Below are 25570 nucleotides of genomic sequence, written 5' to 3'. Positions count from 1 at the left end.
AACCTTTTAAATGTTGTTAGATTAAGTTAGAGTTACATTTTTTTAAATTAAAAACTTTGACGTTTAAGTTACAAAAGGAATTGATAACATGGCAACGTAAGACTCCACTGGGGTTGCTAGTCCTTAGACGAAGTATCTGTAAGGACTTTTTGATAGATATCAACTAGTTAAAATGACATGTTATGACGGAAGTCTGAACAACGCAGTTAATGTAACCAGGGTATGTGTCTAAATATGACAGTATCCAGCAATATACAAAATTAAATATATTAAAATTTGATTAATAATACAGTAGCAACCATCAATATGTTGATTATTATTACAGAGTAAAATGCTAATTTATGTATTTGAGTGTGCTATTGATATGGAAGGTGAAAAGAATAAGTGTAATGTACTGTTGGTATATTACTTAACTTATAACTTAAGTTGAAAAGGCCCTAGATGTTAAAAAACAACATTTGTTACCTGACAAATATAAGGAGTGTAAGTTATAAGTTCATAACATAATGTGTAAACATGTTAACATAATGTGTAAAACCAACTAAAATTGATGGGTGAAGGGTGGCTGTGTTTGGCTGAAGTTATAATATGTGATGTGCTATTGTTAATGTGAGAAAAGACTGGATAAGAGACAGATCTCCAGAGGTCCGAAACCATAACCTGAGGAAATTATGTGTGGATAAGGGAAATAAAGTGTACTGTAAAGGAAATTAGCGAGGAGTGATGATCTTAGTGAATTCTGAATTATATGTATTGTGAAATATTGATTGATGTATGTAATTGTGTATTTGATATAGGAGGTGATCAGAATGATTGGTTTTAAAATACTGCTAGTATATTACTTAACTTATAACTTAAGTAAAAAGTCCCTACATGTTAAAACATTACATTTGGTACCTGAAAAATATTAGGTGTCTAAGTTATAAGTTTATGAATGTATGGAAATGGCAAGAGTTGATTAAAAATTAATGTGTGTTAACAAAATATTGAACACTAACAAAATTGATGGGTATATTTAGGGTGAATCTATTTGGCTAAAGTTGTAATTTGTGATGTTTTATTGTTGTTATGATAGGAAACATTCACTAAATAAGAGACTGAGATCTCTGGATGTCTGAAACCATAACCTAAGGAAAGCATGTGTTGATGAGGGAAGATTTAGTTAGAGCAGTTATGTTAAAAAGTGTGGACGTTACTAAAGTATTGTAAATGATAAAAGGAGATTTTGATGTGTGGCTTGGCTTTAGATAGACCATGAAATTATCAAGGTATGTGAATGTAAGGGGATGTATATGAGTGAGGGATTATAATTATTGTGTGATTGTGAATAGTATATAAAGGGGGAATAGAATTATCTGCTCTGTATCTACTTATAGAGCAATGGTGTATGAAGAACATTAGGCATAAGGGTCAGAGGTGAAGTTAAAAATACTGGAAAGAGGGAGGGAGTGATGGAACAGTTAAATGCATTTAGAAAGAGTGGCTTGGAGTGGACTGAGAAGGATGAATAAATGGCAAAAGGAGGAAGATTAGTGGAAGTTTTGGTGTAAGAGATGTAGAGGATATCGGTCATGAGAATAGTTGGCGGTGGAGAGGTAGAAAGTCTCGATTGAATGAGACATGTCGATTAACACAATTTGGACTTCTCCGCTTTTCTTTGATTATTTCAATATCTTCATACTTATAAGTCAAGTTTTCGGAAGTTTTTTTTGGGCAATATTCTGAATAAGAGATACGTCGTCTGGGATATTGAGGGTGTGATTATGTTCTTTCAAATGTTGAGAGAAAGTGCAAGTGTTTTCTCTTTTTTTGTGCTCTAAAGAACGTAAAGACAGTGATCTACAAGCTCTTCCTATATAGGTGGTATCACAATCTGAAAATTTTAGTTTATAAACACCACTACGGTTCATATAATTGATGGGGTCTTTATTATTGGGTACTTTAAAAGAAACGTGGATGTTTTCAACTGAACGTTTGATGAGATTTCGAATATCTCCAGAAAGACTCATGATGATATGGAGGTAAAACGGAATTAGGTTTAGTGGTAAGGTCTCTGGGGAACGTAGTCTCGTGTAAGGTTTTAAGACATCTTCTACTGATGAGTTTATTGATGATGTGATCATATCCGTTATTGACAAATAGCAGTGTATGCCAAACATATTGATGGTTGCTACTGTTATTATTAATAAAATTTTAACATATTAATTTTACATATTGCTGGCTACTGTCACATTTAGTCACATACCTCTGGTTACATTGACTGCTTTGTTCAGACTTCCATCCTAACACGTCAAAGTTTTTAATTTTAAAAAATGCAATTCAAAGTTAATCTAACAACATTTAACACATTAAGTGCCAAACTATATTTTGCGATTGGGTCCGTGGCGCCGTAAAAATTTTATGGCTGAATCGTATTTAGATCATATTTCTAGGAACATGTTTATAGAAAAAAAATAATAATCATTAAGAACGGCTATGAATAACTATTCTGATGAGACTTTTTAAGTCGAAATACGTATCAATAGATACATAGACGCTTTGAACGTGAAATCAAATCTTTTCTGTCTTTTTCACATCATTTCATAATAATCATTAAGATTAAGCCAATTAAAAGTGTGAATAAAATATATACACGCGGCGCCTGATTAAAATATATAAGACTACGCCCGTGTATAGGTATTATGCATACCACAGCTGGACGGTCAAACTTGCACAGACTTGCACTTTTTATGGTCATTTATATTTTACAGGGCACAACATATTGTTGTATTATAGTTTGGGTTCTACGTTTGTTCTGAACAGTGTGTTCTTGATCGAGAAATAGCAGTATTTGTTGTAAAAAGATGTCTTACAAACGTGAGAAAGCAGAAAGGCAAAGACTGGAACTACTGATGGAGGAATGTTTACAAGAGATAAACAATATGGACATGAGTGATGAAGAATTAGTTGATTCTGAATCAGATACGAGCGGTATAGAGCCATTTCCTGCCGATTCTGATGATGATCCCGATTATACCGAAAATGAAAACATTGAAAATTCCGATTCACAATCAGAGGAAGAAGTTCTTCAAGTGAAAAGATGAAAAGTTGCATCAACTACAAATCATGCATGTTCTTCGAATTCGATAAAAATATCGAAAAATTTATTTTTCAATAAACCTGTAGGAGTTCCTGATGAAATAACCATTCAAATTCAAGGTAAAACTGAATTAGACTCATTTCAACAATTCGTAACTGATGAGATATTTGAACTAATGGTTTTGCAGACAAATATTTATGCTGATCAAAAAATTGTAGAAAAAATTATGAACGAAACCATTGGTCCACAATCAAGAATAAATGAATGGACTCCAACAGATACAGCAGAAATGAAAAAATTTTGTCGTCCTCTGGATGGGACTCGATCGAAAACCAACCCTAAAATATTATTGGAAACGATCTTTGCTCTACAAAAATAAAATTTCAAGTGTTATAAGATGAAATCGCTTTGAGCTATTACTACAAATGTGGCAATTCTCCAATAATGAGGAGTGTCCTCCAGGAAGTAGGCTGTATAAAGTTCAACCCCTACTTGATATTCTAAATAAAAATTTCAAAATGTGCATGGAACCCGGTGAAAACGTATGTATTGACGAAAGCATGATTCCTTTTCGAGGACGAATATCATTTCGTCAATATATAAAAGAGAAGAAACACAAATTTGGGGTTAAAGTTTTCAAGCTATGTCTAAAGGGTGGCTATACATACCTTATGAAGATTTATTGTGGACTAGATAAAAGTATAGATATACCCGTAGCCAATACAATAATTCTTGAACTTATGGATGGACTTCTGGGAGATGGCCGTACACTGTTCGCTGATAATTGGTATAATAGCGTCGGATTAGCTAAAGAACTAATTACAAATAGTACACATTTGTCGGCACATTACGAAGTAACCGCAAGGAAAATCCAGTGGCAGTTGTCCAAAAAAAACTTAAAAGGGGTGAAATTTATGGAGAAGAGAAGGATGGTATAGTTGTAGCTAAGTGGAAGGACAAAAGAGACATTTTATTTATAAGTACTAAACACGGAGATGAAATAACGGAGGTTAGTGCAAGAGAAGGAGGTGTCCGAAATAAACCTACTGCTATTTGTTCTTACAATTCTGCCAAATCATTTATTGACGTGTCGGACCAGATGTCATCCTACTCTACTGCTTTACGAAAAACAATTAAATGGTTGAGAAAAATTGCAGTTGAGGCCTTAACAGGTACTGCTGTAGTTAATGCCTGGATTTTACATAATTCAGTACGTGATAGCCGTATGTCAATTACAACATTTAGAGAAAATTTGTGTTTGCAGTTACTAGGTGTCGACAATATTTCTGCAACTACAGACAATAATAGACTAGAAAAACATGAACTGAAGGCGACAGAAAAACGGAAGCGGTGTAAAATATGTTACACTCGTTTAGCAGGACAACATAACAGAACATATGCAGCTGCTCACAGCAAACAAGTGATATATATCTGTCCAGCATGTCCGGACAAACCACCTATTTGTATAGACTGCTTTTTCAATTCTCATGTGTGTATTTAAAATATTTTTTTTTAATATTCAAATATTTTTTTATTTACGAGTTTTTATTTGATGTCAGTATCTACTGAAATGTTTTTTATAATCTTTTTTTTTTGTTTTTAGAATGTGTAAATTTGTTTTATTTTGAACTACTTTTACCTAATTTGTAATTTGTACACAATAAACAAATTATCAGTACAAACATAGATACTTTACTTTAAAATTAATAATTTTTTACTGTAATAAAAACGTCCCAACAAAACTGCAAAAAAAAAAATTATTGACAAAACCAATTTATCTGCCAATTTAATATGATGTAATGTAGCGCCGCACCAATACATATCCCATAAGATACCTACGTTAACTGTGCAGAAATCGCATACAAACGGCCTACAATACAGCTATGCCTCGTGAATAAAATCTATACACACGGCGCCCTGGACCCGACTACTGTGTATATATTTTATACACAAAGCGCTTAACGTGTTAAAAGGTTTTTACCCATATATTTAGTGGCTCCAAACAAGTACATCCAGTAAGTATTAACCACACTCTTTGTAATTACCTTGGTCAAAATTTTCATGTTTGATTTAATTAAAGTGGTTATACTTTTTAGGATAGCACTGATGATGGAATATTAATTCCGAAAACGTTCTGCGATGTAGCCCGATAGGTTTTTTATTATTATTCTTTTTATAAAGGAATTTTTTAAATAAAATTTTTCTATATGAATATATTCTTCGTTAAAAAAATTCATGTTAGTAATAGTAACAAAGCAACAGTTATTATAAAATTGGTCTAATGTTAAACTTTTAAGCAGGTTTAGGGTCAAAGTCATAGCCGACTAGTTAGAATATTATGTTTTTATTAATATTTTACACACCAATAATCCTAACTACTTAGATATTTTGATATATCATTCAATACTAACAAATTAAGGAACAGTCTAAATTATTAAGTATTTCTTTTAAATAATTTGTTTTGATTGAATATTTTCACGGCCAACCTGATAAAATTTCACCTAATTTTTCTTGCAAATAATCTTTGGTTCAAAAAATCACGAATAACTCACAAATTAAAGCGGTTAGGTATAGGAAATGCCTAAATAATAAAGTATCATAAAATAAAATTTTTAACATTTCGGTACAATACTAAAATACAAGGTGTTCCGTTTAGAAATCTCAGAAAATGCTCATTCCGAGTTTCGACCAACCCTCTATATCAAAATTAAATAATTTGCCATCTTCATAATTTTAGACAATAGTAGACTATATTAAAAATCTTTTAAACATAAATATATTTTTTGATATTAAATCTCTACGAAATTAATAAGCAAACGTAATTATCTTTTAAATTACCTCGTATAATATTGCTAAACCTTATACTGAAAAACAAGGATATCGAGAACAGTCATGTAAAATACTCATGGACAAAAATATCAAATATTTTGCAATTTTCTATCTGGTCAATTAAGTCGTTTATTGTAAAATAGAGTTTATTTTAACAATGTTTAATAAACAATTTTAAGTTTTTAGGCAGAGAAAATTGCGAAAAAAATAAATGCTTAATATTAGGTAAATAAGGTTATTTTACTGTAAACTTAAATAATAATTTAAATTGCTTAAACAAGTCTTTTTAAAAGAAGTGCATGATCAGTAAAGAGTATTCCTCCCTCTAGCTCTTATTACTGCTTGTATCTTTCTCAGCATGCTTGCAAGTCAATTTTGGACATATCCTTGGGAAATTGCATTCCATTCATCCCGTGCAACAAGCCAAAGCTGCTCTATCGTATTTGGAACAGGATTTATTTGTCGTATGCTGCGTTTTAGGTGATCCCACATGTGCTATATTGGATTTAAATCCGAGCTAAACGGTGGCCTATCCAATCTTCGAATTTGGACCTCATCAAGATAATTCTTCACATGCAGCGGCATGTGGTCGAGCATTATGTAACCAACATATGACAAAACATGATCTTGTAGGATGTTTTAAACGTAAGAGTCACCAGTCATCCGTCCAATCACTTCCACAAGTGCGGTACGCACCTCCCAACTAATACCTTCCCAAAAAATTATGCCACCAACTCCGAAACTAACGTTCTGGGTGAGATTGCAGCTGGCGAATCGTTCTCCAACTCTTCTGTAGACGTAGTTTTGACCATCCTGCTTTCATAATAGGATTGTGGGCTCATCATTGAAAAGAACATTTTTCCAGTTGTCGATATTCCACTAAATGGAATTTAGCAAATTCTAAACGACGAGTTTTATGATTTTTGAGAAGACGTGGAACTTTGGCGGGTCGTTTGGGCTTTATGTTTGCTTCTTTTGTTCTTCGTCTAACTGTTTGTGAACTCACATTAACTTGTCTAACATTTAATAGCTCATTTCTGAGATGTCAATGAACGATTTCGTATAGAATTAAGAACCAAAAAACGGTAATCAAATGCGGTCGCGCATCTTGGGTGTCCTTGACCAGGCCTTCGTACAAAATTACCTGTTTCGCGGTACCTTTTTAAAGTATTCGATTCGAAATTATAGATTCAGTTCTGCTGAGACGTCGTGCGATATCTTTCTGTGCATATCCTTCCTCATACAAAATTACAATATGTGCTACTTGGGCTTCATCGCACTGTTGAATTGATTGCATACTTGTTTTAAACTCTTTTTTAAATCAAAACAATATTTAATTAAACTAAAAATAACCGAATTAGTATGATTTTTCCTTTACGTAAAGAAGGTTTTTTATGATAAAATGTACGAATGACACTAAACCTAAACACTGAATAAACGTCAAAATATTTCAAACCAGGGCCCTGATTCTATTTCATTTTGATGTCGAAATTTAAAAGCGACTACGCCATGACAATCGCAATCGCTAGCGATTCTCATTCATTTCGATTGTAGTTAAAACTGGGGATATTTACTTTATCATTTTGACACTGCTGAAAATTTGGGTTGGCCCTCTTGTTTATTGGCTGCACGCTGCACTACGCTTGTTGAATGTTTGTTTTGTTTACGTTACGTGAATGTCTTTTTTTTCTTGTTTCAGTTGTTAAATCATAAATAGTGGCCATTCTCAATTATATTTTGAATTGAAAGAAAAGATGGCAAGGAAAGAAAAAAGACGATGTGGGAGATCCTTAAGTTATAACCACTAAGGTTAATATAACCACTAAGATTTGACTTAATGGTTATATTCTAATATATTTTTAAATTCACTGCAGCTTAGTAATACTTACCCTAAACATTTTGGGTATCCTAGAGGCATAAACACCTCCTCCAAATATGGTTCTAATACCCTTATCAAATAATTTGCAGCTTGTTTATTAAGCCGGAATTGCTGCCTAAATTGAGCATCACTTAGTGAAAAAGGCATCACGCTTCCCTATCTTTTGCAATTCTCATCCATTGCTTTCCAGCTACAGCTGTTATATCGTCTATCCATCTCCTTTTGGGTCTTCCCACGCTTCTTTTTGTTTCTCGAGGTCTCCAGAATGTCACTTTATGAGACCATCTGTTGGTGTCTTGTCTTGTTACATGTGCTACCCATTGCCATCTCAATGTCGCTATTTTTTCCATGATGTCGGTTACTTTAGTTCTTCGACGTATTTCGGTGTTAGGTGAAGTTGAAATTAATTTCGATAAATCGAAAATTAGTTCAGCTGAAATCCACAAGGCACGCAAAGTTGCATTTCGATGTCGCCATATTACTTTCGACATGTATTGAGTCGAAATCTCAATTAGAATTAGGGCCCAGTTGAGTACATCATCTACTATATGAGTATTATCAGTAATCTAAAATTATTTTGAAATAATAGTGACTACAAACAAAAAAATGGGAAAATTCCAAAATATTCGGTATTTTTGTCCATGAGTGTATATATATATGTTTATATATATATATATATATATATATATATATATATATATATATATATCTTGGCAATTGAAGGGTTGTGATATGTCTCGTACCCAAACCCAATGATTTAGTTCTGTTTCATTGTCGAGTATTATCATACTCAAGCATAACATAACGTACATAACTTCAAGCAAATTTTTCTTTGACGAAAGAAAAAATTTAAATCTTTGAAAGGTTTTTCTCTTCCCAAGACTGCGCTTGTTCCGAATTTTTAATTGCATAAAATTGTAGCATCTTCTCGTGCACAAAGTGCAGATACTTTTGATTCCAAAATTCAATATTCATTTTAATTTCCCACTTGTACACCATACACTATAAAATCGGACTGAGACAATATAACCTAACTACCTGTATACGATCTTTGCAGTGAAGTATCTGTAATTTCAATTTTAAGGTTAGGTTTTCCCTGCAGAAGATTTATTTCATTCATTTCATTTTTTTTTTATTTCTCGTGTGTATTAATTTCATTGTTAATGAAAACTCATACTTTATATTCAGTAATTCACCAAATTCTTCATGTGTTTCTATTAGGTTAACTAGTAATCTGTGAAGTTCGTCGATATTTTTTGCTTTTTTCCTTGTCCGGTCACATTTTCGTTATCGACTGTTGAAAGTTTGCACTCTCTCATACCTTCTTTTTCATTGCAATCGTCATTATTTATACGTTGTCTTTGAGCATTACATAAAAACTTCTGGTCTTTTGTTTTAACATCTTTATAATCGCTATGTTTAGATTTTAAAATTCTTCTCCATTCCAGGGACCTAATCCCTGTTCCGGTATTCCGAAATTCCGGTATTCCTGTTATGTTCATTTACTTTATCATTTTGTAAGCAAAAATTTATCTTTCATGTAAATCATTTTCAATTTGATTCACAAACTTCCTGTAGCAAATAAAAGTTACATACTTCCTTTTGTCTGAGTGATTTTAGATTTTTTGTGTTCTTCCATTGACTCAGATTCGAATTGTTTAGCCACTAGATAGTACCCGAAATATTTATTACTTCTGCGGTATACTCCGAGTATTTCTACTGGCCTTAATTTTTCAATTACTATAATTGTATTATCGATCTCCATCTTGTAGCACCTTAGAACATAATGAATATATTTTTGTCTAAACAACGTGTTCCGTCATTTTCAATGTGTTCTCAATTTAAGTGCTGTTCTCCGTTAATTCCCGCTACTTATGCCTAGATATGTTTCCAATTCTAGCATTTAAGTCACCTATACTCACATTGTCTATTTGATTGCATTTGCTAAATATTTTTTGAAGTGACTTGTATTGTTTCTTAATTTTTACCTTTGTCTCGAGTATAAACGCCAATCATTGTGGTATGACCTCTAACAAATTTGAATCTTTTTTACTATCCATTCATTTATACCTGAGTAGCTTTACATAATATAGCTACAACGCGGCGAATTATTTCGTTTTGATATACACCACTGTATATCATTGTGTAACTGTCAAAATTTTTAGTTCGCAACAAGTTTATTGTGTGTTTTGGTTATGAGGTTTATTTTACCATTTCTCACTTAATTCTTGCTCTTTTGACTTTAATCGCCTACAATTTCAAGTAGCTAATCTTTAATATATCTATTATTTAGTTGATTTATTCCTGACTGGCCTGGTTCGTCATAGAGGTAATTCGGATAGTGGGTGTGCCAACGGGGCAACCCAACCTTTCATCATCATCCAGCCTCAAGAGTCCACTGCTGAACATAGGCCTCTTCCTCATGTTTCCAACCCCGTCTATCTTGCGCCGCTCTCATCCAGTTTTTATTGAGTCTTCTTAAATCGTCAGTCCATCTTGTAGGTGGTCGACCGACGCTTCTCTTGTCTTCCCTTGGCCTCCATTCCAATAACCTCTTTGTCCATCGCCCATCTGTCATTCTGGCTATGTGTCCTGCCCATCTCCATTTTAGTCTGGCTATCTTCTCGATGATGTCAGTCCGTCCGGTTCTTCTCCTGATGTCTTCGTTGGTTATTCTGTCTCGTAGAGTTATTCCTAACATGGACCGCTCCATTCTTCTCTGCGTGACTCTCAGTTTGGTAGCTGCTGCTTTTGTTAAGGTAAGTGTTTCTGCTCCGTACGTCAAGACTGGGAGGACGCACTGATCAAATACCTTTCTCTTTAGGCATGTGGGCAGCTCACTTTTAAAAGTTTCTCTCAGTTTTCCAAATGCTGCCCACCCAAGGCCGATTCTTCTCTTCAGTTCATGAGTCTGGTTATCCCTGCCAATCATAATTTCATGTCCCAGGTATTTATATCTATCTACGAGTTCTATTTCTTTTCCACCAATACTGATGTTCTGGTTGGGTACCAAATTGGTCATGATTTTTGTTTTCGAGATATTTATATTTAAACCTACACTTTCTGTAGCCAAAACGAGTTCCTGTACCATCTCTCTTGCCATACCTAGATCTTCAGCTATTATAAGTATATCATCGGCGAAACGTAAGTTGTTTACCCAACCTTTATAATTTTAAAATTTAAACCATAATGACTGTATGTCGATAATCTCGAATGATCAAGGGGAATACAAAATATAAAGATATAAGAATCTGTTAATTTAATAAATATCTTTAGTTGTTGCAAGTAAATGAATGATTTAAAAATAAATACTTTTTAATAAAAATTGTATTGTCCGATTTTAAATTTTTAAAACAATGCCAAGAATAATTTTTATTATATATTTTTAATATTTTTTGCTTATTATATTTGAAAAAAATTAAAATGTCATTTGTTTACACTTTTCTTAAAATTAATTATAGTAAAATTAAATTCTTCTATAATTCTTGCATGCCTAATATTCACCAGTATTTATGAAGTTAGTGTAGATTAGAATATAATTATAAGGTGAACAAGTTGTAATCAATTGGTCTTCTTCTTATTTTATTTTTATTAATATCGTTTCAAATGTTATTGAAAGTATCTTGTAGAATATTAGATGTACTTCTTCATCTTCCATTTGGAGCATGTTCGATTTACCTCTATGAAAGTAAGTAGATATTTGTTTGAAAACTTTTGTGATCCTTTAGAAGGTTCGTGATAGCTTAAACGGTAGATAGAGTTAGGATTGAGTCGGGCTATCACGTAAGAGGTCCAGGTTCGATTCTTGGCGCCGTCGAAAATTTCGAGGTACTTTAAGAAATATTAAAAGGGTTCCCAGTCTCTAAAATGAGTTCCGTTTGTAAAACTAGTATTATAATCTTTTCATGATCGATACGGACTAATAAATAAAACTTTTGAGGAAATTTATAGCCACGGGTGTCTCAAACAAAATATATATTTTAATAGAGTCTGTCGCTAAAAATGTTAAAGACAAATTTATTGATTTCTCACGCATTCATTTATAATAAAGGGCACTTAAAGCATAGCTTTATACCTGTTTTCTGCCTTTTGTACCGTAGTCCCAAGAAATAAACCCATCCTAAGCTGCACTAACGGTATTAAAAGGATATTATTATTATTTACTTAATCTTAAAAATCGAACTCTTAGCGATACGTATTAAAATTTTTATTAACCTTAAAGTTGAAACAAGATCGTCCTTTACTTATAATTTACCAAAAATGTATGTTTTTAAATAAGAAAAAAGCAACAAGGATTAAATAAACTCAAAATGTTTTATAAAAGCCCCAAACATGCTATGAAATAAAATTACAGAACAATGTGGCTTATCAAATCCTTTTTTGAAAAACAAAGATTTTGTTATTTTCTCCGCATTGACGGGTTTTGTCAATTTATACTATATATTTCTATGTTATAACTGATGACGGTATATTGCGACTAAAGCTGTTGTTAGGTGCTTTATAAATCTTCACTACAGGAATTAGGCTTTACTTGTTCCGTTATCACAAGGATATTATGATAATCTGAGATATCTCTTGCCTTTTGGATTTTAATTAAGTATTTCTTTGGATTTTCTTTCGTTTTCCATCCTGTGAATATTTTTATTTATTATATATTTTCTCCATTTTATCTTGTCTCCATTTATTTTTAAATTCAACTTCTTCTTCTTCTTCGTCTAGCCATTCACGTCCACATCTGAACATAAGCCTCTTCAAGTCTTCCTTTCCATTGTTTTTTATTGTACGCTACTTGTAGCCAATTTTTCCCGGCAGTCCTTTTCAGATCATCTGTCCATCTCATAGGAGGTCTGCCTCTGGGTCTTTTGTGTTGGTATGGTCTCCAGGTTAAAATTGATCTGTGCCATTTGTTTAGATCGCTCCTAGCTACATGTCCAGCGTATTCCCATTTCAACTTTAATGATTTTTGCACCACATCGGTGACTTTGGTTTTCTGTCTTATCCATGTGTTTGTTTTCTTGTCCTTAAGTGATATACCTAGCATTGCTCTTTCCATCGCGTATTGAGTGACTCTAAGTATATTCATATTCTTTTTTGTGATTGTCCATGTTTGTGCCGCATAAGTTAATATCGGAATAATGCATGCATCAAAAACTTTAGATCTAAGATGTAATTGAATTTGTTGATTTCTGAGTATATAGTTCAGTTTACCGAATGCTGCCCAAGCTAACTTTCTTCTTCTTTTTATTTCTTCAGTTTGAATTTCCCTATTTAGTATTATTTTTTGTCCTAAGTATATATATTCTTCAACTTTTTCTATAACTTTATCGTTTATTATTGTCACGGTGTCTTCGGCGTGCATGACTTTTGTTTTGTTTAAATTCATTTTCAGTCCTATTTTAGAAGATTCGGTATGTAGTTCTAAAAGCATGGTTTGCATTTCTTGTAGGTCAGTAGCTATCAGGATTATGTCATCTGCAAATCGTAGATTACTGAGGTAGCGGCCATTGATGTTTATTCCCTTATAAAAATTCAAACTACCTTGTATGTATTTCAAATGCCATAATTTTCGTCGTTGCTAAGGAGATTTTGAGGTTATATGGGCTACACATTTTATTGAACCGATGTATTGCTAGTTGTAGTTTTTTTTTCTGTTTTTATTCTTATTCTTTTTTTCTGTACTATTATTTTGTCGTCTGGAAATAATAGGGAGCTTAGACATAGAGTTCCTCGATCGAATTGTAAACCGCGATATTCTATTGATTTCCAGGATGTTGTCAATATATATGTTAAAAAGGGGTGAGGAAAGGCTGTACCTGTCTCATTCCTTGGTTGATTTAGATTCCTTCTCTCTTTTTCACACCAGTGTTTACCACTATTTTTGCCTGGTAGTACAAACTTTTTATTGCCTGTGTAAGATGTGTAGGGTAGTAGTCGTCATTAATTATTTCTCTAATCTTTGATTTTAAACACTTACAAGCACTTCGGTTAGAACCCTTAGTCTGTTGCTTAGGATTGTTTGTAGATTTTGTATACAATATATAGTAAACTAATACCTCTATGGTTTTTGCAGTCGCTTCAGTTGTCTTTTTGAATACGAAAATGACCTTCGCTGTTTTCCATGGGTCTGGATCTCTACCAGCACATAATAAAAATATTAAGGAGTCGGAAGTACCACCATATTTAATTAATTCTGTATTTATCCCATCTATTCCTGCAGCTTTTCTATTTCTCATATTTTCAATGGTGGTTTGTACTTCATCCATTGTTACCTCATTGATTGCTTCAATTTTGCTGTTGTCGTCTAAATCAATATTTTTACTTCGGACTGCTTCTTGTTGCCAGAGTGCTTTACAGTGGTTTGTACATTGATCTTCTTTGATTACGTTCAGTTTAGCCACATATTCTTCTGTCTGATTTGAATGCCTCGTGACTTTAGCATATAGCTAATGTCATGTCTTCCGTGTATAACGGGTTCGATATCAATGAACTGTGGCTGTTTAGCATAACTTCTCTTTTGATTGTATATGTCGTTAATTTCTTGTGTGTTTTTCTGTAGGAGTTCTAAATAAGAATTCCGTTTCTTGTTTATCGCTGTTTGTAGTTCTTCATTCCACAGTCTTAGTTTTTTGTTGCATGTTTTTCTATTTTTTTCTATTGCTTCCTCTCCTACATTATTTATGCAAATCTTGATGTTTTCCCATTCTGTATTAAAGTCTTGTTAATTGGAAGTCGTGATAGATGTTGACTTATCTATTTTGGTATAGATCCATTATACTTCTTTCTTTCTTTCTTTTCTTTCTTTCATTCTTTTCTTTCTTGGTGTAGTTGCACTTTATATAGTTTTTGGGTTGAGGCTGTTTTGTTTGCTTTTAAATTCTTCCATTTTATGAAAATTAAAACCAATAATTGCAATTTAGTAATATCTTTTTTAAATCATCAACAGCTATTTCATCCATTTGTTTCTGTTGATTTATTTTTTGCTTCCATTCGTGGCCAGCAATTCATTTGATACCGTCGGTTCATCTCGTTTGAGGTCTGCCTCTGGTTATCTAACAAAAAATAATGAAAACATGTTAGGATGGGTCGAAAGAAAAGTACTAAGGCGAATTTATGGAGCAGTGAATGACAATGGAGTGTAGAGAAGACGATACAACTTCGAACTTTATAGAATATACCAGGAACCTGATATCGTAAAACATATTAAGATAGGACGTCTGAGGTGAATAGGGCATGTAATGCGGATGGAACAAAATGACCCAGCTAGAAAAACGCTCCTTGATAGACCCATTGGTCAGAGAAGAAGAGGAAGACCTAGAACAAGGTTCCTTGATAACATCGATGAAGACATGAGAAATATGGGAATACGTGCTTGGCAGAGAAAGGCGATGGATAGGGACGACTGGAGAGAAATTATTGAGGAGGCCAGGACCCACGTAGGGTTGTAAAGTCAGAATGATGATGATAATGATGACATAAGGAAGCAAGCCTTAACAACATGGCACAGAAAAACGAATTTTAGACAATCGTGGGCAGATATGAAGAATGAATATGTAAGGGAGGCTACACCATAATAATGATGATGACCGATATATATATATATATATATATATATATATATATATATATCCACAAATCTTCTCTATAATATTATTGTCATATATGTTGTCTTGTACTCTAGAGTAATTTTCTAGTAGTTATCTAGCAAGTCATTTGTGTTTGATTAGATTAGATTAGTTCAATTTCTTTTGACTTTGTATTTACAAATTGACTTTACAATTGTGATCTAATTGTGACAAACACAAATCAAGGGGATATGTATGTTTTGCAAAATGCAAAATCGTTAAAGTAACATGAATACCTGAAATTATTATAAAATTAGGAGTTTTAATGAAAACCCACAAATTAAAATTAAAAAAATAAAATGTTACATATTTTCAAATGTTTGAATAATTTCAAAACATTCTTACATGTTCTCGGATCTTATTTGCTTACTTACCATTATTAATACCCTTAATCTTAAATATGAATCGTGATTGCCATCATTACTGATGTATGAGTCAGAATCGATCAGTAAATGTTTCATTCATTTTGCTTGATTACATGTTTTTGTGAGCAGTCCCCAGCGATCACGGGATATCAGTATGTGTGTAGCATTAAAATGTTTAGAGTTAAATTTAAGTTGTCAAACAGGAAAGATGCTATTTCAACCAGCTTGCTTTTTATATAACTGATGCTTCGTTATCACATAGACATGAGCATTTTAGCTTTATTTAAAAACCAGTTTTATTTAACCTGATTTTTGCATAAAACTTGATCATTATCATAATAGAAAAAGAAAAAAATCAGTTGTCATGCATACATTTCAATGGTTCTTCTTACTGCCTTTTTCAGTGCCCCATTTATTTCTAATACGTTTACTTGATAACGACAATAAAATTGTATGTCCGTGACTACTTTTAGAAGAAAATCAACTTAAAATATTTCATCATCCAAATATATTCAGAAACCATGTTTATTGATTGGCATTTAACCACACCTAGTCCCAAAACTATCGTTCCGTGAGCGAATGATATCTTAATCACAGAATAATAAACAATGTACGCGCATCTCATTCGCGCAGACGGAATCAGCCATGTTTTAAACGGAACCACTGCTGTTTGTAAAATTGTATCTATTGTGCATAGAAAAATTAACCCGGTTTAAGTTATTTACGGCAACCATAGACATAATATGCACTATTTTATTCGTACTTATAGTTGGAGAATATATTAAATTATTTCAAAATTACTAAATTATTAATCCCTAAAAATTTATATTACAGTTCTGTCGTAGCTTGTCACAAATCCATATAAAATCACCATCGGCCAACGTCTTGTGATTCGTGCACAGTTATAAGCTGCACTCAATTTGTCGACCGTGTCCACACCTCCTTTCTTCTTGTTATAATCACAAATTATATCTGGTTTGTCGGTCTTCATGTCTATCTCATCATTACGGGGCATTGTGGAAAGAACAAATACATTTTTATTTTTTCTTGGAATGTATGAAACTAAAGTTGCTCTGTCTTGAAATGCAAACATAATAGATTTTTTTGGCCTATTAATTTTCATTTCTGCTAGAATTTGAGGTTTGTTTTTCCTAAGAGTTCCAATTGTCGTGAGTCCATGATCGTTCCGAAGATTATCCGCTAAAACAGTACTTGCCAACAAATTATCCATCGTTACATTACATTTGGATCCCCATATCGGTTGACATCATCTTGGTAGTAAGGAAATATTAGAAGTAACCTGCTCATACGGTCCTATTGGCTGTTTTCCGACATATACCTCCATTTTTGTCGTATAAAACATTTTAGCGTCAGCTATAGAGAATATCTTCAAACCATACCTATTTATTTTTTATTAATTGTTTGTTCGTTGTAAATTATATATGTTAATTATATGTTAATAAAATGTTAAATCAAAAACTACACAAGAAAGCCCTGAACTTAGTTTCCACCACCAAGGAAAAACCCAGTACCTTCTGCTCGATTACATATACAGGCAAAATATCAACAAAAATAGCCAAACACATAAAAAAGAAAGGAATAACACCAGCTTTCAGAACAAATAACAACCTAGGCAAATATATTAAAAACAACAAGAGCCAACATAAAAACACTTACACAGTGGTGTGTACAAACTTAAATGTGGCGACTGCCCAAAAACTTACATTGGTCAAACAGGTAGAAATTTTAATAAACGAATAGCAGAACATAAAAGGGCTTTCAATAATAGAAAAACAGATTCTACATACGCACTTCACCTTCTAGACCATAATCATTCTTTTAATGACGAATTTAAAATTCTACACATTCAAAATAAAGGCCTTAAGCTATCTTTGTTAGAATCTATGGAAATCAACAAATTAAAAAACACAGATATAATTCTGAATGACCAGCTTGAAACAAACAGTTCTCCCCTCCTCAACCTATTTCATTAGAGACTATAAAGTGTAAACCCATGCCAAAAACAGATCACTTGAGAAAGGCAATTAGCCGAAACAGCTGTAGTGATAAGAATTTAAAATAAATTTTGTGGAAGTTTTGAAAACAAAGTTTTCAGTGTTTTATTGTTACATAAAATGAATTTCCATCAAGTAACGGTCGAATCCATCAATTATTTTCTAGTTCCTTTCTATTTTTTGATCTATCCCTTTGTCGGGTCTTGCATTATTTTTTCTGGATTTTTTATTGTTATTTTTTCATTTTATATATGTCTATCGGCGATATTCCCCAAAGGTAACAGTTTTGTCTTTTTACACAAATTTGTATAACTCTTTGATCCTCCTCTTGTCTTTTTATATTCTTTGTATCCAAGTTTTTTCTATTATTTCTAGCTATTTTTTCAGTTCTTTTCTATTTTTTGCCTATTTGTAACTCACCTCCCATTGATTGTGATCGTTCGCATTCAAAAGGTAAGAACAAGTTTTTTCAAGATGCAGTACATATTTACTAATAGGGACTTTTCACTACCACTAAAAATCTTATTGTTAAAATGTTACAAATTTTCGGTTTTACTGTATGGTGTGGAAGCATATACGGTTTGCGGACGACACTCTTTTATTAGCGGAATGTCTTGAGGATTTACAACAAATGGTTGACAGAGTGGTAGAAGTCAGTGAAGAAAACGGACTGTCCCTAAACACAAAAACGACACAATGTATGGTAATTACAAAAGCCCAACAGCGCCAAGAAAACATAACAATACATGGAAAGCAAATTAAAAAAGTTGAAAAATATAAATATCTGGGTACAATAATTAACGAAATGAGTACACAGAAGAGATTAAGGCAAGAATAGGACAGGCAAGAAATTCTTTCAACAAACTGAAAAAAGTACTCTGCAGCAGGGACATTTTAATTTCTTTAAAGATAAGACTTCTGAGATGCTACGTGTTCTCCGTATTATTTTATGGGTTGGAGGCTTGAACATTAAACAAAGATGTTTCTGATAGATTAGAAGCCTTCGAGTTATGGGCCTACAGAAGAATATTAAGAATAAGTTGGGTGGATAGAGTCACGAATGTCGAGGTGTTGAGAAGAATGGGAAAAGATAAGAGGTTTTAAATACAATTAAAGTCAGAAAACTGCAATATCTGGTACTTGTCATGAGGGGCGAGCGTTATAACTTGTTGCAATTAATAATGCGAGAAAGAATACAGGGTAGAAGGAGTCGCGGAAGAAGACGCGTCTCCTGGTTAAACAATTTGAGAGCTTGGTTTAACTGCACTTCTGCTGACCTCTTTAGAGCAGCGGTATCGAAAGTGCGAATTGCCATCTTAGAGGAGATGACACATGAAGAAGAAGTGGAAGCATGGATCACGACCGAAGAGTACTAAAAATCTGTTTAACTTGTAAATGTGGTAAAGGAAGACGAATTATCTGTTTTACAGTTAATTTACCAAAAAAAAATCCGTAAATTTATTAAAAAGAAAGACCGTAATGTATTTTTACTCTTTATACACATTCCCGTAAAATAGCACGCCACCGGTAAATTGGAAACTTATAGACGTGTCCATTCTAGTCAAGAAAAATCTAGCCTTTTCTAGTGAAAATGAAATGCTCTTAATAAGCTGTTATATATCCTAAGTTGTAACATTATTGTTGATATTTCGTGTGTAATTGGAATAAGTATTATTAATGTTCCAACAAACTAATTTACAATAGTTTATACAACGGTAAATAAACACAGAGGTTTTGGTTTTTGATTCAAATTGCAAAAATATATAACATTTTAATTTCATAATATGTGCCCATGTGCCAATCTTGACAACAATACGTCACGACTGAAAGAAGGCTCTGAAAAGAACCATATCTCCCCTATTTCTATTTAACTTATTCCAGTCACTGCTGTTTTAACTATCATACCTTTAATATTATGACCTCTTTTACATTTTAAAGATATTTTGAATTAAAAGATTTTAAATACTTTTAGTATTTGATACAACCGTTTTTTTCACTTCCATTTATATCTTACATTATTTAAAAGTTCATATTTTATTTTTAGTTTATTTTTGCAGTAATAAGAATACGAATCAGTTACATTAGTAAAAATCGATTATATACTGACATTAATCACCCATTAGGTGAAAGACTAAAGTAATGCTATTGTTCTGAAGCTATTTTCTTGTGGCATTTAAATTAATTTATATTTAAATGGGAATAAGCAACAATTAAAGGTTAAAATACGTTTATTGACGTTTCAATTTCCACTTCGGAAATCGTTCTCAAAATACAAAAGAACGATTTCCGAAGTGGAAATTGAAACGTCAAAAAACGTATTTTAACCTTTAATTGTGGCTTATTCCCATTTAAATATAAATTAAAGTAATGTTCTAAATCAGTTCTTTGAAAAGAGGTTAGGCTGGCTAAATCAGAACTGAGCAGAATAAGTTATTAGATTATTTTCAGGATCACTTAATAGAATAGTTAGTTCACGTGAAAATGAATTTCACTGTTATTCTCCATATTGTTTGTGGATCATTGAAAAATATTCAGTAATTGCTGGACAAATCAGTCAAAATATATACATATATTTTAAACTATTCTTCCAAATGTAGAAAATAGATTTAATATGGGGGTTTTGCAATCAATTTCATTACATATCTTAATTGAAACTAACTTTTTCTGAATTTCATACATAGGTATTTATCAATTTTCAAATATTCAGTATTTATTCATAACGTCATATCATATAATCGTAATTGTTCTTTAATATCATTTTGGGGCTTTTTATGTTGTTTATGACAAATAAAGTCTAACGCATACTCCTTTTTAGTGTCAAGAGCGACACCTACACATCAAACACTCAAAAAAGCGAACTCACTTCAACATAGTGTATCTGATATGACTGAAGACAGCTTGCGACTGGGATCCGAAGATTCTTTTGTTGTTCATAAGAGTAAGAATATACCAACTCTCAGGTCTATTGTCCAAGAAGAACCTCTTATCCCTGCTCGCCTAAAGGTAGGTGATTTTTAGTAATTCAGTCAATTATAGTTGGACAAAAATAAAAATTTACAAATAACTACAAATGTTTTTAAAAAACGTACGAAATTTTTTTATAAAGTTATTGCTATTGTGCGTTATATTCTTAGAAGTAGACTTTAAACCTCGTCTGACATTTGAAGTACATATTGTTTTATTTTAATGTAATAAACATCAATGAGTTACTTTAATCACCGTAATAATTTGTGGGTGGTGGATGCAGTGCCGACATCGAGTGTCCTTGCCTATAACCTCTTCTGGGATAGACTCGATAGATGAATGAAGGAGGCTCGATCTACAGAGCCTTCGAAGAAAATCGTAATTAGAGCAGGCCTTATAATAAGCCTTCCTTCTTTTGGAAGGTTAATAATTCGCAGACAAGAAATTCAATATATATATATATATATATATATATATATATATATATATATATATATATATATATATATATATATATTTAAACTTAGAGCTAAGATTAATATTATTATAAAAATTAATATTAAACTCACCAGTCTTCCGGGTTGAACCGCGTCGATATCCATTTTGCCGAGCTTTCGACATCCTCTCTGATGTCTTCTTCAGGGCTTCCGAGGTCTCAGTCTCCCGAGCCCCCAGACACTACTACACTCACTAGTCACTTCTAGTTCACTCACTAGTTCACTACCAGTGAGTGAACTAGAAGTGACTAGTGAGTGTAGTAGTGTCTGGGGGCTCGGGAGACTGAGACCTCGGAAGCCCTGAAGAAGACATCAGAGAGGATGTCGAAAGCTCGGCAAAATGGATATCGACGCGGTTCAACCCGGAAGACTGGTGAGTTTAATATTAATTTTTATAATAATATTAATCTTAGCTCTAAGTTTAATTGTACTAACCGCGGAAATCTTTCCGAACATATATATATATATATATATATATATATATAAAATAACTTGTTTACAATTTTCTGCTTTCTTTAAATTACAAATTTAGATCGTCCAGCTCTATCATCACGATCTTAGTATCGGCCTTGGCCGACGCCGGATTCGCTACGACCACCTCCGTTTTTTTTTGTAGTCGCTATGTAGAGTTTAACCACCTCCTCCATGAGTCTAATCTTTCTGGATGGTTTCCAACTAAGGAACGTCAACTACTGTAGAACCCCATATGTATCGGTAGAGTTAACTACAATGGGGTTGCGCCATCTTACACAGTAGTAGCGGTCAGGACCGAGCCGGCTCTCGGAGTGCTCGATATGCTCTCCAGGCTACACCAACGAAGGGAGGAACCTCACTACCTCCTTCAAGCTGGAAATTAATATGTTAAAAAATTAATCGTTAACGGTTCGTACCAATGAGTCTATTAAGAGTACGAGTCTAATAGTATAATTAGGAGTAGAGGAGGACTCTAAAAGTTATAACGTTTTATTGAATCCATTAACGTTATTAGTGCCGATAAAAAAGTATATTTTGAATCTTGTTTTAATTCCTCAGTACTTTTTAACGATACTTGTTACAAGAACTAACAATAGTTCTTTTATTGTTTCTTTCCCAGAAGATTGCATGTACCCACTCTAGAAGATTATCTTATAACTTAGTTATCTTATTTCTTATACGCATTAATGCAATTTAAGTTTAATAAAATGATATTCCAATTTTGTGCAGTAGTTTAATTTAAACTGTATTCGGTTTTATCCATTTTACTCCTCAGGCTAACAAGGAGAAACAGAACAACACTAGCAAAGCGGACGAACGGGGAGAGGTGGCTGCAGGACGACCTAGTAATTGGGAAGAAAATAGGAAAAGCACTTATGCAGGTCGGAGGAGTAGAAGAAACTCTACATCTGAAGATTCCCAGTTGACAATAGAAAACTTTGGAGGTAGCCAGGATAATTTGAATTTTATTGGAAAAAATCCTAGTAAAGAGGTTAGTAATGTAATATATATATATATATATATATATATATATATATATATATATATATATATATATATATATATATATATATATATATATATATATAAAGAAAGTCAAAGACAGTAAGAAGCAATAAAAAACGGGTGCTTCTAAGTGAGTGTCTTTTATTAAGAGTCAAGCTTTCGCCACATAATTTTGGGCTTCATCAGAACTTGCTGTAATGGAAAAACATTCTTTACAATATCATAATTAGAGATGTTATTTTAATCTTACCTTAATGTCGACACTATCTCTTAGTGTATAATAAAATTGACATGGACATACACATATTTTTAAAAACAAACCAAACGCATCTCCCAACCAGAGGAAAAGTGGCAAACAAGGCCTTTATTAAATATTTAAAGTTACTTTATTATAACCATGTGGCCGGCATTTTTGACAAGAAATTGTTAATTAAGTCATGTGTTGTTTCAACTGTCACCTATCGAAACAGCACCTGTCTTAATCACTTCTTTTTTTTGTTGGCATAGAACAATAACATTATTCAGTCAGAAATATTAGACTTTTTTAATTGTCACACAAAATTAAATTAAAAATTAAATAAATATAGGTCACTCCTCTATATAAACATATCATGTTAAATAAATCTTTGGTTTGTAATTAGTCTTCGGTATAGTAGTCAACATGACGGTGAGATGTATGTATTATATAGGTACCTTTTGTCGAAGAAACAAGTGTATAAATGATGGTAATAGATATAAAATAAGTAGTTGTTAGTATATCACAATTGTATCATTGTTGTCTTTTTACCACTATATATAAGATATATAGTGGTAAAGGTATAAGATTAAATATTATCTCAAACATATCCATTTTTTTATCTTCATTTGTTTACACGATGGTTCACTGTGATTTTTAGTAAGCGTATTACCCTGTATGCTTTTATATTTTAATATAATTAGTATAAACGGTTAGATGATCCCAGTTTCAAATGTCTAGTAAATTTAGCAGTTATTTTTTACTACATTGGTTAAATTTTAAAAATAAATAACGTACATATAGATACATAAAATATGTGTTACAATGCGCGTGAAGGTAAATAAGTATTTTGAATTACATATATGCTAGGAACGTCACGAAGGAATCAATAATCCTGTATTTAATGTATAAAACCGAAGTTATTATGAAATTCTGATGTATTTTTTGTGTTTTAGGTGGCAGTTCATATAGGAAGAAAAATATCCGCCCCTGCTTTTCCAATTCCTATAGAAAACCCACCAGTAAGATCATTGTATCAGGATACAAAGGGTTCGATACAATTAGGTTACGAAAATGGTTGTGACGAAAAACAAGACAACGGTTCAGAGAAGTATAAGCTAAAAAGACAACTCAGTAGTGATGACATAGCATTCAGAAATATCAGCTCAAATATCAATAAAGAAACTATTATAAGGGATTTAGTGGATGGTGAAATAACAAAAAGAATGAGTTTCGCAGAACTTAGCAAACAAAAAATTGTAGGAGAGAATAGGGGAATCCAATTAGTATATATGAATGATAAAGAAGAATACCCGCACAAGTCTAGTTTTTTGTCGAAATTGAGTAATAATAATAGTAAGTATCTTTACATACAGTAATTCAGTTTTTTTTAAAGGTATAGAATTTTGAAATGGAATAAAACAAAGATGATTTTTATAAATTGACATGAATTTGACTTTATTCGAAAGATAATCTTTTGGCATTTTAATTTAAATATAATTTCTGGCATATGACCTTTATGGTTGGTTCTGATGGCTCTGACGTAGTCTAATCTGCGATCACTTTTTTCAATATTTATCGCCGTATCTTGGTAATAACGCGGCGAATATTGTCTTCCAAGTGGTCAATCGTTTCATGCTTATCGGTGTAGTCTAGCACCTTCACATATCCCCACGTAAAATAGTCTAACAGTGTTAAATCGCACAATCTTGGAGGCCAATTCACGGTCCGAAACGTGAACTATGCGGTTACCAAACGTTTCCTTCAATATATCAATTGTGGCAGGAGCTGTGTGATATGTTGCGCCGTCCTATTGAAACGACAGCTCCTGCACATCATGGTTGTTCAATTGGGGAATGAAAAAGGCAGTAATCATGGCTCTATATCGGTCACCATTGACTGTATCGTTTTAGCCATCATCGTTTTTAAAGAAGTACGGTCCAATGATTCCACCAGACCATAAAGCAGACCAAACAGTCAGTTTTTCTGGATGTAATGGATTCTCAACATACATTCGACGATTATCTTAACTCCAAATATGGCAGTTTTGTTTGCTGACGTAGCCATGCAACCAAAAGTGAGCTTCATCGCTAAACAAAATTCGCTTATAAAAATCGGAATCAACGGCAATCTCGTTTTGGACCCACTCATCGAATCTACAACTTTCTAGGTGATGATGGACCTTTAATTCTTGCATGAGTTGCCCTTTTTAAGCACGCAAAGCAAGATCTTCACGCAAAATCTTCCATAAAGTGGATGTACACCTATTAAAACTGCTGTACACGATGGCAGATAGACTGATTCGGGTCATCTGGTCTTCCAGTATGCTGCGGTCTACAGCAGCAAAAACTTTTTCTTTATGTATTGTACGACGTGTCTGTGGATGCATATTATCATTTAGAGTAAACGTGGTGAAAAAACGTTCCATGGTTAATCGAATTACTTGTTTTGATGGACTATTATGTTGAACATACAATGGACGTAGTGCTCGATACGTATTTCGAACAGAACCACAATTTTCAAAATAAATTTGTACAATTTGGAAGCTTTGTTCAGACGTCAAGTCTATTCATGCTGAAATGCCAAATCAAACTTAACACAAATCA

The 25570-nt window shown here is 32.8% G+C and overlaps 1 protein-coding gene across 6 annotated transcripts in view; it reads left to right on the top strand.

Moving 5' to 3' along the window:
- Positions 1-25570, top strand: part of Patronin (calmodulin-regulated spectrin-associated protein patronin) — a 210824-nt gene that overhangs the window by 71919 nt on the left and 113335 nt on the right. For all 6 annotated transcript variants that reach the window (XM_072532006.1, XM_072532007.1, XM_072532008.1 and 3 more), the window contains 3 exons: positions 20605-20792; positions 22500-22715; positions 23921-24320. In XM_072532006.1, coding sequence (XP_072388107.1) covers positions 20605-20792; positions 22500-22715; positions 23921-24320 — 804 coding nt within the window. The remainder of the gene's footprint in view (positions 1-20604; positions 20793-22499; positions 22716-23920; positions 24321-25570) is intronic.

Source organism: Diabrotica undecimpunctata, chromosome 5 (genome assembly GCF_040954645.1).
Source record: "Diabrotica undecimpunctata isolate CICGRU chromosome 5, icDiaUnde3, whole genome shotgun sequence".
Lineage (NCBI taxonomy): Eukaryota > Metazoa > Arthropoda > Insecta > Coleoptera > Chrysomelidae > Diabrotica > Diabrotica undecimpunctata.
This window is presented reverse-complemented; position numbering and strand designations above follow the sequence as displayed.